This window comes from Stigmatopora argus, chromosome 6, assembly GCF_051989625.1.
Source record: "Stigmatopora argus isolate UIUO_Sarg chromosome 6, RoL_Sarg_1.0, whole genome shotgun sequence".
Lineage (NCBI taxonomy): Eukaryota > Metazoa > Chordata > Actinopteri > Syngnathiformes > Syngnathidae > Stigmatopora > Stigmatopora argus.
The window spans coordinates 20,396,330-20,411,057 of NC_135392.1; the positions used below are offsets into that span (position 1 = coordinate 20,396,330).

Here is a 14,728-nt window from a genome sequence, read left to right on the forward strand (position 1 = left end):
ATTTGAGTTATAATACAAACAAGATACTACATGATCAGTGTGAATAAAGTCAAAAGGGTTATAGACTAGTGAAAGTACTCATTTGAAAACGTAACACAAATATCATAATATAAATTTTGCTTCATGAGTCATCAATTTTTTTCAGCTAACAACCAGAGGAATTGCATAAAACATCATTGAAAACTTCAAGTTAAGATATTAGTACCTATTTCCCCCAAAAGTGAAATGTGATACAGCTGCCTGCTAACAATTGTTAATGTCTGAATCAAACCACAGCTTTGTTCCAGGTGAATTGTTCAATAAGAAGAAAAAACATCTTAAAGCAAAGAGGGAAGCAACATTTGTGAAAATACCTGGCATTGGCTGGGGTATTTGGGTTGAAGAATTGATAAGACACCTGCGTTGCATACCAGGAAACAGAAACCAATGTACAAAGGCCTGTAAAAAGATAACATATTCTGTACCATGCTATTCCAACAGGGCTGTGAGGGGTTATAATGAATTTGATTATCAACTAGCCTGCGATTGGCTGTCAAACAATTCAGGGTGTCTCCTGCCTGCTGCCCATCATTGGCTGGGATAGCCTCCAGCACCCCCTGGGACCCTTGAGGATAAGCAGTACAGAAAGTGACGGGACGAATGTATTCCATTGTTTTCTGCTATGTTTAGATTAAGAAGTACAGTAATACCTTGAAATCCGGAACTTAATGCGTTCCAGGACCAAGCTCGTATGTCAATTTACTCTCAAATAAAGTTTTCCCATATAAAATAACTAAGTACACATTCATCCCACCAGGGATTGAACCCTCAAACTCTGAATTGTGAGCCAGATGTGCTAACACTCTTTTACTGTTAGTTTAAAAAAAATTGGCCTAGTTGAAAGTTATCAAAAGTCATCATTTCAAAAAATGACAAATCATACCTGCAAGAAGGAAAAGGACACCTCCAGCAACTGCAATACGTGTCTTGACTGCAGGGTTGTTATCGCCCACCTTTGTGCACTTCATTCCAACCACACTGGTGATGATGCCGATTAAGCCAAGCAATACTGACAACACCATTAAGGCACGACATGTCTGGATATGAACTAGGGAGAAAGGGACGGGGTGTAGTGTTATAGGATAAAAGAAAAACGATTGATCATATCATGAACATCTTCATTTTGAGTTAGTGATGAGGCACAAATGTAAAATGCAGAGCACAGATATAATAAATAAATAAAATTGAAAAAGAAAGCCTTCTTAATTTGGTCACACTGGGCTAGTGTAGCATAGTCTGTAATATATTGTTCATGCACAATATATTATATTCAGTGTTACATTGTTTTGTTTAATGTGTTCCATTCACAACTGTATCATTTTAACATGATAAAAAGTTATTGGCCAGTTTGCATTGTTACTGTACTTTCATTGACTTTGTCTGGACCCCTGTTAAGTATGAAGTGTGTGTCTGTGCTTGGGTATGTGTGGGTGTGCTTCTGCAATTGTGAAGGGGTGTATTGTTACTAGCGCCTCAACACAGGCCATATTTATTCCCAAAACAATACAACATTATTCTGAGCATCTGCCTTCACCACCCCTATAAAATATTAAATATTAAAATTATATTACATAATTTGAAATACAGTAATCCCTTGAATATATATGCTAATGTAGACCAGACATGGCCGCAATAATCAAAAAACCGCAAAGTAGGATCACCCCTATGATTACTACATATCATACTACATGTTTCCGCGCCTATACAAAAATACAAGTACACAAGTACAATTATCAATAAGCATTGGAGCCTATGCCAGCTGCCTTCAGGCACGAGGCGGGGGACAAGGAGACAAACAACCATTCACGCTCACACACTTACCTAGGGGAAATTTAGAGGGTCCAACCAGCCTACCATCCACGTCTTTGGAATGTGGAAGGAAACCGGAGTACCCGAAGAAAACCCACACAGGCCCTGGGAGAACATGCAAACTCCACACAGGTGGACTAACCTGGATTTGTGAAGCGGACGCGCTAACCACACAGCTGCTGGGCCGCCCTCAAAAAATAATCAATAAATTAAAAAATTGTAAATACTTTAAGAACTGTAATCACAGTGAAAATAGTTCCTCTCCAGGATCGACGAAGAATTTTATTTATTTTTTTCAAGATGGCACGCACCGTCTGGAGGCAGTAGCTCTGTCCGCTTGTATTAGTTTTTTGCGTTTTACAGTCTTTCTATATTTTTTTAAAATTACATTTTAATATTTCTTAATACATTCCTTTGTACTTTACTTTGTACTTTATAATTTGTACTTTAATGTTTTTACAACTTTCGTTGTTCTATTAGCTTAGTTCCTTTCTGCTAGTTCTTTTTTGGAACCATTCAGCCATGCCTCCGCTGTCATACACATGGGATCAGCTGTGAACAATACGTAGCAGAAAGAGCAACACCTCGATGTCGCTGGAAATCTGTGAAATCCTGTGGAAAAAGTGATGTTTCAGACCATTCATTCCATCTATTATTATGGGGAAATTGAGATCCCTCCCCGATAAGATGGAAGAGCTGTCATCGCTTACCAGGCTGGAAAGGGTGTATCGGGAGTGTTGTACCCTGTTACTGTTGATTCTTCAGCTCCAGACTACTAAGGGACTGTGCGGATAAGCTTGGAAGAGTGACTGCGTATTTTCAACCTCGATCACAGTCTGCAGAAGTTCCCCATCTTGTGGAAGACTTCCTGGGTGTGGTTCCGGTTTTATTCAACTCTACGATGTCTTTTTCTTGAGTCTGTAGTCTGTATCCGTTTTTGCTACTGCAACCAAGAAGGCGCCGCTCAAGTGTTAGCCGGTAGCGGTAGCTCCATCCGCTCTTGCTCGTTTTGTGATTTTGCTGCTTTTCTATCTTTTTTAATTGCATTTGAATATTTCTTAATGCTTTCCCATATGCTTTGCTTTGTACTTTGTGCATTTTGCTTTGTTATTTTGCGACCTTTGCGACTTGACCCCACCCGTCGCGTGGCTTGGTTTCTTTGTGCTAGTACTAGACGTCTTTGGAGCCGTTCAGCCGTGCCTCTGCTGTCCTGCACGCGGGATCAGCTGTGAGCAGTGGACGATAGTGCTGGGAGAAGAGGCGACGCTCCAGAACGAGCATTCCATCATTGTTATGGGAATGTGAGATCTCCCCGGTCAGATGGAGGATCTGTCGGTGCTTGCCGGGCTGCAACAGGAGAGTTGTGTGCTCGTGTGCTTTGAAGCCCCCTGACCAGCCTCTCTGCTGCTGCTGATCGGGTGATAGGACAGTTTAGAAGGATCTAGGCAAGGAAGCTCCAGACTACTGAGGGACTGTGTGGATCAACTTGAAATAGTGATTCTGTATATTTAACCTCAGTCTCAGTCTGCAGAAGGTCCCCACCTTGTGGACTAAATGTGTGTGGCTTCAGTTTTTTTACCTAGGTCTACAATGTCTTCTGTGGCTGTGCTTGCTACTGTCTTGCTACTGTAACCAAGAGATTTTCCCAAATATGGGATGAAATAAAGTTCTAATCTAATCTATTCCTCCATGTGATGTGCGTGATGGGAGCACAGTAGATTCATTTAGCCACAATGGCATGCTACAGCCTTTACCATAGCAACGTCACTTATTCTCGGTCCCTCTCATCATGTCTCGTTTTTTCCTGGGCTCATTGGATGCCAGGAGGCATATGAGGTATTTTCAACGGCGACTCAAAATCCAAACAAAGCTGGAAAAGGGCTGGCGAAGTCTTCCCACGACCGATGTGCGTGACGAGAAATTTACCTGATACTCCCAAAGAACTCCCCACAAGACTCATCAAACGGCTTCTCCAACTCCACAATACAGATGCAGACTGGTTGGGTGAAATCCCATGCCCCCCAAAAACCCTGCTGAGGATATTGAGGTGATTCATTGTCACACGGCGAGGACCAAATCCACACTGCTCCTCCTGAACCTGATTCAACTTCTCAGTGGACCCTTCTCTCTGTCCTCTATAATTGAGACACACCTGTCTCTCCCCCTTTTGAAAAAGGGGACCCACCACCCCAGCTTGCCAAACCACAGGCACTGTCCCTGATGTCCATGTGATGTTGCAGAGGTGTGTCGACCAAGACAACCCCACAACATCCAGAGCCTTTAGAAAATCCAGGCGGATCTTGTTACTGAGGAGTTTTTAACAACCTCAGGGACTTCAGCCCCAAAGATTGAAGAAACTGCCTCAGGGTCCCCAGGCTCGCCTTCCTCATGGGAAGGCATGTCGGTGAAGTTGAGGAGGTCTTCAAAGTATTCGACCGACTGAGTCCCCGGGCTCTGCTTCCTCATGGGAAGGCATGTCGGTGGAGTTGAGATCCTCAAAGTATTTGGCCCACCAGGTCACAACATCCCGAGTCGTGGTCAGTGCTCCATCCCCACTATACACAGTATATTGATGGAGCACCGCTTTCAACCTCCTGAGACATCATGCTGGACCAAAATTTCATTGGAGCCATCCAGAAGTCATTCCCCATGGCCTCGCCAAACTCCTCACATGTCTGGGTTTTTGTGTCAGAGACCAACAAAGCTGCGTGCCGCTTGACCATTCCTGCAGCCCAAAAGACCCCAAAGGACTCCATCAGCCTCACAGCATCCTTTCCCGCTGTTGTCATGGTGAACTCAGACCAGTGTCCCCGCCTCCCCCCGGACATGAGAGAATCTTTGTTGGAGGAGGGAGTTGAAACTCCTTCTGACGGGGGACTCTGCCAGGAATTTCCAGTAGACTCACACACAAGGCTTGGGTCTGCCTCACCATCGGAGCCAACTCACCACCACGTGTGATTGGTTGACAGCTCCATCCCTATCTTCACCCGGGTGTCCAAGACACATGTGGCCGCAAGTTCGGTGATGTGACTATAAAGTTAGTCATCAAACTGCGGCCTGGTTCCAAGTGCACATATGGACACCATTATGCATGTGAGCCTGACTACTTCAAGCCAGAACCAGAGCGATGACATTCCACATCTCAAGAGCCAGTTTCTGCAGCCAGGGATCGGACCGCCAAGGCCCCTCCTTTGGCTGCCACCCAACTGTTTTTGTAACTGACCCTTTTTGCCCTTCCAACGGGTAGTGAACCCATGGAATGAGAACAAATCTGTCGTTTAACGTTTGAATTCTTTTACTATTTGTTCTTTATCAAACAGTCTTTTTATGACTTAAGATGACACAAACTGCAACTTAATGTCACTGAATGAAGCCTCATTATGTTGCATCACAGTATAAAGATGATATTTCAAATGCCTATAGATTACTGGGATCTTTGGCCACTTCGTGGCGTCAGTACATCACGTTTTTTTAATATTAAGTACAAGAAAATGTTCATAAAAATTTCAAAATCCACAACTCGCAAGCAGAAGACACTTCCCTGTCTTCTTCTTGCGACTAAGAAAATAGTGGAAGACAGCGTACTGTCACCCAACTCAGCACCGAGGAAAAAAATGGTGTCTGCGACCTTACAGAGGACGCCGTGGCGCTTATTTGAAAATAGAGCTTGCTCAGCGAACTGGACGGACAGCCTTGGCGGAGGTGTTTTTTTTTCCAGAAATGTAGGCCCCGGCGACGTTACAGGGGACTTTGTGGTACTAAACCAAAAATAGAGCTTGCCCAGCGGTAGCCTCGTGGACCTGATGGTGGCATTTCCAAGAAATTTTTCAAAGTGCAAGCTCCGGGCGACATTGCACCGGACGCCGTGATCCTAAACCAAAAATAAAACTCTCTCAGCAGACTTCGGGAGCCTCGCAGAGCTGATGGTGGAATTTCTCAGAAATGTTTCAAAGGCCAAACTCCGGGAAACATTATAACAGACGCTGCCACCCTTGTCGGGAATTAGAGCCCTTTGGGTGGGTAAGATGGCTGGACATCATGCTGGAGCATAGTGGAAGTTGAGATTGTCGGGCAGTTGAGAAGTCCGGGCAGTGGGCTGACGCCACCGCTCTTGTCCGAAAATAGACTCCCTTGGGCGACTAAGATGCCTGGACGCCGTGGAGGAGCGAAGTGGAAGTTTAATTTCCCCCAAAACAATGATGGCAATAAAGATGAAGAATGTCGTCTTAGTACTTTCAGAAATCGCAAGAGATTTACGGCGCCCCCTGAAGATTCCATCAATGAATCTGACGAATAAGACTTGGACTAAAGCTCCCAATAACCATTTTTTTTTATAACCAAGCGGAGAGGAACTATTTTCACTGCGAGTACAGTACCTAAAGGATTTACAAGTTTTTATATTTAGATATTAATGCATTAGTCTTTTCATGTGCTTATAGCTGTAACATTTAATAAATACACTTCTTGATTATTTTACTTGTGCACTTGTATTTCTGTATAGCCGCAAAAACATGTAATTAGGTAGTAATAATAAGGGTGATCCTACTTTGCGGTGTATTTATATATATATATATATATATATATATATATATATAATGTATGTATGCATAAATACTATATTAATGCTTGTCTCCTGGTCTAAAATGGGAAGTTATCATTTTTGGAAAATCCTACTTCAAGTATTGCTGTTTCACTCTAAAGTGTAATTTTTTTTTAAAAAAGACACTGTACTCACTGTCAAGAGAAAGCATCGAATCAAATATCTTGCACTGGACCTGTCCTGTGCTCTGTGAGGCGCAACTCATCCACAGCCCCTCATACAGACCCACAGCAGTGATTATTGCATCACCGACATATGATGATTGCTTCCACTGGGGTAAAGCTGTTGTAGCGATGATGCCGATCCAACCACCCAAGGCCAGGAAGTAACCTAATAATTGCATCCCTAAGTTAGCCATCCTTCTGGAGCTCCGCGTCCCTGCTTCAATTCGGTTTAATTCCTTTTTGACCACTGCTGTTTAATCCTGTTCAGTCACTGTCTAGACACTGATTTGTGAACAATACTATTTCTTCCGTTCTATTTTGAAGCTTTGTGAGACTTGTTCTTCCCCCTTTTCACTCTAAATCACATTAGAGTAATTTCAAAGTTGTTTTTCCTTTCAGGGCTGCAATGTCGGATTTTTTAATTCCTTTAGTAGAAGCCTTTTTAGTTGCCAAGACTGCAGTTTTATAATTATCTTTTTTGGATTGAAGATCCTTCCTTGTAAAAACCCCTCTCAGTCACTTTCTTTCTGATGTTCTCTTCTTTTCTTGCTTTGCTCCGCTCTTGTGTTGCTCCAGGCACAAGCGTCTCAGTGAGGAGTAGAAAGAAGTTGGACAAAGAACACCATTAGTTGGTTAAGGAATGGGGGTGTGATTTGTCCATTCATTGGCAGTCACGCCTTTGAGGGCCACGGAAAAAGTGCTTAGAAAGTGAATTTATATCTACTGCGCGGGATCTACATGTTCAATGCAACCACTTGGCTTTTTATGGAATGTTTGACACCAGTGATTTGGAGCTTTTAATCAAACCTCTAAAATGTGACTCAAATCCAAATGAGAGTGAAGGCAAAGCGCACGCACTTTTGCCCACGAACATAAATCTAACTTCACACCTTTATTCATAACCGCTGCATTGACAAAACAGAGTGCTGTACTATTTGAAATGCACGTAAGGTCACTCAACAAGATAACTTAACCTTATCGTTGTGCCTTGCAGAGCTTTCGGGGAATTACAATGCCCACTAAGGCATTCATTCACTCATATGCGCTTTCACTCAACTGGTCGGAAGAACGTTGTGCTCCCCGGTACATGAAATACAACTGCTTTAAGTCTATTTAGCTCACTCATTTTTCAGATTTGGATTGGATTGGATAACTTTATTCACCACCAATTGATAAATTAGTGCAGGTGGCTTGGTACGTTCATCTTAAAATTTGGTTCCAATATGCCCAAAATTGTATAAATCCCAGAGCCTTGCTGCGACACTGCATTATACTACAGGGAACAGCAATATGACGCGTGACATCAGGGAAAAGCAACTTCAGAACGACCGTGTAGCAAATGTATTGTATTTTTAGATTTAGATTAGATTAGAACTTTATTTCATCCCGTATTCGGGAAATGTACTTGGTTGCAGTAGCAAGACAGACACAGAAGACATTGTAGACCTAGGTAAAAAAATTAGAGCCACACACGGGAAGTCCACAAGGTAGGGACCTTCTACAGACCGAGACTGAGGTTAAATATGCAGAGTCACTCTTTCAAGCTGATCCATACAGTCCCTCAGTAGTCTGGAGGTTTTAAAGATCATCTTCCTTTCCTAGATCCTCCTAAGATGTCCTATCACCTGATCAGCAGCAACAGAGAGGCCGATGGGGGGCTTCAAAGCACACAAGCAGCCCAGCAAGCATCAGCAGCTCCTCAATCTGACCGGGGAGAGATCTCACGCTCCCATAACAATGATGGAATGCTCGATCTGGAGCGTTTCCTCTTCTTGGTTGCAGTAGCAAGAACGGATACAGACACAAGAAAAACACATTGTAGAGTTAGATGAAACTGGAACCACACACAGGAAATCTTCCACAAGGTGGGGAACTTCTGTAAACTGAGGCTGAGGTTGAAAATATGCAGAGTCACTCTTCCAAGCTTATCCGCACAGTCCCTCAGTAGTCTGGAGCTGAAGAATCAAAATCATATCAAATCGCAAGCCTTTATTGTCATCATACACAGCTGCGTATAACAAAATTGGTGGTGCTACTCCACAAAGTGCGTTTTCCCAGTAAAATCATAAATAAGTAATATAAAAATATAAAAAGTCACGTCCTGGCAAGGTAAATTCTAAAATATTGCACAATCTAAGATATTGCACATTGTTATTGCACATCCCGAAGTTATTGCGCAGAAGGGATTAGGTGTCGTGCTAATGCAAGTTCAGAGTCCTGTTGGCTGTGGGAAAAAAATCTGTCCCTAAGTCTATTTGCCCGTGCTTTGTGAGACCTGTAGCGTCTGCCAGAGGGCAGCAGCTGGAACAGGTTGTGACCAGGGTGGTATGGGTCCCTAACAATGAGAGCAGCCGATGATCTTCTGGGCGGTGTTGATTGGATTGGATTGGATAACTTTATTCATCCCGTATTCGGGAAATTTTGTTGTCACAGTAGCAAGAGGGTGAGGATGCAGGAATAGGAAAGGCATTTTAGACATAAATAGATAGGTAAAAGTAAGTTAATAAATAAATACATGAATAAATATATAAATAAGTAAGCGTGTTGCTTAGCACATATATACATACACATAAATATACATGCATGCATACGGTAGGTCTCAACACTCCATTTTTTTGTTAAAGAGCCTGACAGCTGATGGGAGGAAAGATCTGCGGAAGCGCTCCTTCCTGCAATGAGGGTGGCGCAGTCTATTGCTAAAGGAGCTTCGGAGGGACTCCACAGACTCATGCAGGGGGTGGGAGGTGCTGTCCATGATGGACATCATCCTGGTCAGCATTCTCCGCTCTCCCACTTCCTCCACAGTGATCACTCTACATGGCTTTTCTGTCTGCTGCCGTGCTTCCAGCGTACCACACTGTAATGCAGTATGCCAGAATGCTCTCCACAGTGGCTCTATAGAAGGTTACCAGAAGCTTAGTGTCCAAGTTGTTCCTCCTGAGTACCTTCAGGAAATTGAGTTGTTTCTGGGCCTTCTTCACCAGCTTGTCTGTGACGTGGATCCCCAGGAATTTGAAGGACTGGACCCTGTCTACGCATACTCCATTTCTGAGGAGTGGGGCCAGATCTTTGCTGTCATATGTGTACAGGGAGTATAGAAGAGGACTCTGTACACAACCTTGAGGGGAGCCAGTGCTCAGTGTAATGGAGGAATAGAGGTGGGGACCAAGTCTAACAGTTTGTGTATGGTTGGTTAAGAAGTTCTTAATCCAGCAGCAGATGGAATAGGACAGTCCAAGGTGGGAGAGTTTGTCAGCCAGAATGTCTGGTATTATAGTGTTGAAGGCTGAGCTATAGTCAATGAAAAGCATCCTCACATAGTTCCCCTGGTGATCCAGGTGGCTCAGTACTGTGTGTAGAGCTACGGCGATGGCGTCCTCAGTGGACCTGTTTGCTCTATAAGCAAATTGGTGAGGGTCAACTGAGGGAGGGATTGTGTCACTGATGTGGCAGGCGACCAACTTTTCAAAGCACTTCATGATCACAGGCGGAAGTGCAACAGGCCTGTAATCATTCAGAGTGTCAATGGTTAGATTTTTAGGGACAGGGATAATGGTGGCATATTTCAGGCAGGAGGGGATGATGGATTGTTGCAGGGAACAATTGAAAATCTTTGTGAAAACCTCATTCAGCTGGTCAGCACAGGCTTTGAGCACCTTCCCAGGTACTCAGACTGTGTTCACAGTCCGCAGTACCTTTCTCACTTCATGTTCCTGAAGCTTCAGTGTACTGCTGCAAGGTGATGGATGCGTTGAGACTGAATCCGATTTGTCAGTCTCAAAGCGGGCAAAGAAACGGTTCAGTTCCCCTGCTAGTGAGGCACCTGTGTTAACAGACACCTTATTATTGTCATTGTAATTGGTAATGTGTCGTATTCCCTGCCACATCTTCTTTGGGTTATTTTCTGTGAAGTGCTCCTCAATTTTCCTTGTATATGCTGCCTTGGCCTTTTTAATGCCTGTCTTCAGGTCTGCTCTGGCAGCGCTGTATTGTAACTTGTCCCCTGACCTGAAGGCGGTGTTACGGCATTTAAGGAGTGCCTGTGTCTCACTGGTCATCCAGGGTTTTTAGTGAGGAAAACCCCGGATACGTTTATTAACAGTGACAGTGTCCATACAGTTTTTGATATAGGAAAGTACAAGGTCCGAGTAGTCCTGGAGGTTGTGGTGTTCAAAAAGTTCCCAAATGGTGCGGGAAAACAGTCCTGCAGCTGAGAAAGGGCGTCCTCAGGCCATGTTTTTATTCTCTTTATTTGTGGCCTTGTTAGCCTCCGGAGTGGGGTGTATGAGGGGGTGAGGGACAGGCAGAGATGCTCGGATCCAGCAAGGTGAGGGAAGGGTGGGGCTCTATAAGCATGTTTAATGTTAGAATAAACATGGTCTAGAGCAGGGGTGGCCAACTCCGGTCCTCGAGAGCCGCTATCCTGTGTGTTTTCCATATCTCCCTCTTCTAGCACACCTGAATCAAATGACCAACTCGTCAGCAAGCCATCCAGAAGATTGATACCGATCCTGATTATTTGATTCAGGTGTGTTGGTGGAGGGAGACATGGAAAACAGACCGGATAGCGGCTCTCGAGGCCCGGAGTTGGCCACCCCTGGTCTAGAGTTTTATCTCCTCTGGTGTGACACTTTACGTACTGGATAAACTTAGGCAGAACAGTCTTTAAACATGCTTTGTTGAAGTCACTGGTGACAATAAGGACTCCATCGGGGTGGTCAGGCTGCTGTTTAAAAAACATTCAAGTAAAAAGTATAAAGCAAAAAGCAAAGTAAAAAGAAATGTATTAAGAAATATTAAAATGTAATAAAAAAAGATAGAAAGGCTGTAAAACACGAAAAACAAATAGGAGTGGACAGATGTACTGACTCCGGCTGCCGCCTGACGGCGCCATCTTGAAAAATAAATAAATACAATTTTGCTTTATTTGATATATTTTTATTTTTTGACATAGTGCTTAGAATATTGAATGCCTAAAACTCAAGGACCCGTATAAACCCTGACAATAGTGGTGCAAAGCGGTCGACCTAGGATCGAACCCTCGACCCCAGAACTGTGATGTCCCGTTATTAATTGCGCACTTAAGTTTTAATTACAACATTTGCGCTTAAAAAGGAATTAATGGACGCCACTTCTGGGGACCAGCGCTCACCAATGATTATGGCAAGGAGGGGCATATAAACAGTAGCAATAGAAGGTAAGTATGTAATATCGCTCATGGTTTGTTAGCTAGGTAAACTCTCCTCTGCTGGCTAATATAATGGTAGAATAACGTTTCCTTACATCATCATATACTACGCGCACTAGACTATGCCTTTGTTGCCACAGTAACCTGGCAATAGGATCAATAATGTGGCTTTGTCTAAAAATGCACACATCTTATTTGTACATTTACAAAAAAAAGTATGACTAGCTAGCCCTAAAAATGGAATATGAGGACAAAACACTTTGGAAGAATATATGTCTGCTGCAATGTTCCCTCTAAGATGCGCAAATGCGTAATTGCACAATACTCTTGTGTTCTCCGCACACAGCAAACATATGGTGCGCACAAAATAAAATCCAACCTGCATTGTAAAAACATAAACACATTAAAAAAATTTCTGTGCCATTTTGCAACGCAACTCAGAGTGGCAGCCTGTCACTGATAAACGACAACAAACGGTAATTACGGATAAACCTATGACGATTACTGTGTCCAGCCCATGATGCGCTTACTTCCGCGGCATGAATAACGGCCGACCTCAGACACGCTGGGGAGACTATGTCTCCCGGCTGGCCCGGGAACACCTTGGGATACTTCCGGAAGAGCTGGATGAAGTGGCTAGGGAGAGGGAAGTCTGGCCCCCCCTCCTAAAGTTGCTGCCCCGTGACCCGATTTCGGATAAAGTGGGAGAAGATGAGATGAGATGAGATGAGACGAGACTAGATGAAATGAGATAAATAGAAGCTTGACTATCTCAAGTGACACATTCAGCAGAAAAGTCATTTGAATGAGAATGAAAAGTGAAAAACAAGGTAAAATTTAAGTCACATTTTTCCATATTCTAGTGACATTTATTAAGATGTTTTATTCATAGATATTAATCATTAAATTTTATTATGACTAGATCATTTATGGGTAGTAGACATGCACCTGCTTATGGCAGGTGTGAGACTGATGTGTGCCTATAGCGAGCACTTATGATGTTCCTCACACTGGTCCTCAGTGTGCTCAGGGAGGTAGCCTATTCCAGCTGACTATGGCAGACTACACTCTAGACTGGTTGCCAGTCAGCTGTAGCGCACACAGAAACACAGGCGACCATTTGCGCTCACAATCAAGCCGCCACTAGTGGTAATCGAGCTCGGGCCTGCCCACACCAAACTCCGGCGAGAGAACCACTCCACCAGGGTTGTTCAATACGTCGATCGCAAGCAACCAGTCGATGGCTAAGATACTATTGATAGATCGCATGACAGTAAGATTTGATCCAAGGATTGGATTTGCAGTAAAATTGTATATGACACTTGAGCTGGGAAACAGCCCCATGTCTGCCTTGTTAAAGAAAATCATCATTTAGAAACTGCATTTTCTATTTCCTTGGGTCGTCTCTGTGTCATACTAAAATTCGTTTGATGATCTGAAACCTTTGTGTGTGATAAATATGCAAAAAACACAAATCATGAAGGGGGCAAAGACTTTTTCACGGCCCCACAGGTAGAAGGATGTTGAAGGTGGCCAGAGAACAGGGCTAGAAGTTGACGTTGCAGTACATACATGGTTGTAGTGAGGGGTCGCCTGGGATGGGGGACCATTTTCCGATAAAACGATTGAATTTCTTGGGAAAAAATACAATTACAACGCGGGCTAGCACAGTATTGAAACTAAACCGAAGAAGACAGTGTGTGTAAGTAAGCCCTACATTTGTGACGTCACTGCAGTTTTTTTAATTGATAGTTTTGATTTTTTGTGTTAATGTGTGTGTTTTCGAATAATATGTCAGTTGCCAAATGTTTGTCTCCTCCTCTCTCACCTACGCACTTACCCTTCACCAACAATAGAAAATGTTTTTTGCATGTGTTTTTATTCATTTTAATGGCAGGATTAATAATTTTGTTTTTCTTCTCGTTTTTTTGTGTTTTGTACATATTTCCTACAAAATTGCCATACTTTTATCATTTGAAAGGGTTTGCTGTAACTATTTTCATGGATTAGGACTTTAACATGTAAAATGCGTCTCTAGTTAGGATAATTTTAAGTGGTACAAATTAATTTCATAAGTAGATGGACCACTGTATAAAAATATTTGCATGTATTGAATTTCAAAACTTCCAAACAAAAATACATTCAAAACCTATTGCTGGTTTTGGCATCATCATCAGCGATAGCTGTGCCTGTGTCTATTGTCTACTGTTCTCAGAACTGCATGCGTCTTTTGGCCACTTTCCTTTGAGAAACAATTGTCAAATCTACAAAGAACAAATACATACTGTAACAAAGCGGTCAGTGTTCCACTCTGTTTCTCAACTAAAACAGAATTGCGGACAATGGAACTGCTGTAGTAAGCACACTACATCTATATACACACACGCACACACAGCCACACACACAACCACACGCACACAAACAAAAATGTGCTCAAAGCTTTTCGTATGTATGCACTGAAGGGTATCATTACTCGAAGAGAATTTAAAGAAATTCTCTTTTAGAAGATGGTAGAAAATGAGTTGATGGGAGATTGCATTAGTGGAAGTCACAGTCACAATTATTATGAGCATTGTTATTGTTAAAATTATTTTGATAAATATAATTATACTTATTGAATTGAATGCTTTTACTGTCAATATACAAGTACAATACAAGTAAAATGAGATTTAAAGCTTCACCATAAAGTGCTCACATAATAAGTAGTCAACATAAATAAGTCGTCAACATAGTTAAGCCTATTAGGCTGTATTGGGACTATAATAATAATAATCGGACATAGGCCCTGTCGTCATTATCACGACACAAAAAGCCTACTTGTCATCACACGCAGAAACTGCGTGTGACGAAATTGATGGTGCTTCTCCATAAGCTACGTTTAATCGGCAAAAGACCTAATAAACTAAATAAACTAAGAGTTATTGGCAA

At 42.8% G+C, this 14,728-nt stretch overlaps 1 protein-coding gene across 3 annotated transcripts in view; it reads right to left on the reverse strand.

Annotated features, from left to right (window-relative positions):
* The window catches only part of cldn19 (claudin 19), a 60,680-nt gene extending 53,459 nt beyond the window's left edge, over positions 1-7,221 (reverse strand). For 2 of the 3 annotated variants that reach the window (XR_013300547.1, XM_077602316.1), the window contains exons 1-3: positions 6,584-7,219; positions 923-1,087; positions 354-438 (exon numbers count right to left, since the gene is read on the reverse strand). Coding sequence is in view for 2 of the 3 variants with exons in the window: in XM_077602316.1 (XP_077458442.1) it covers positions 354-438; positions 923-1,087; positions 6,584-6,806 (473 nt within the window). In the remaining variant the exon portion in view is untranslated. Of the gene's footprint in view, positions 1-353; positions 439-922; positions 1,088-6,583 lie in introns of all 3 variants that reach the window. The other variant, XM_077602315.1, reaches the window with a different exon arrangement.
* Between the last annotated feature and the right edge of the window lie 7,507 nt (positions 7,222-14,728).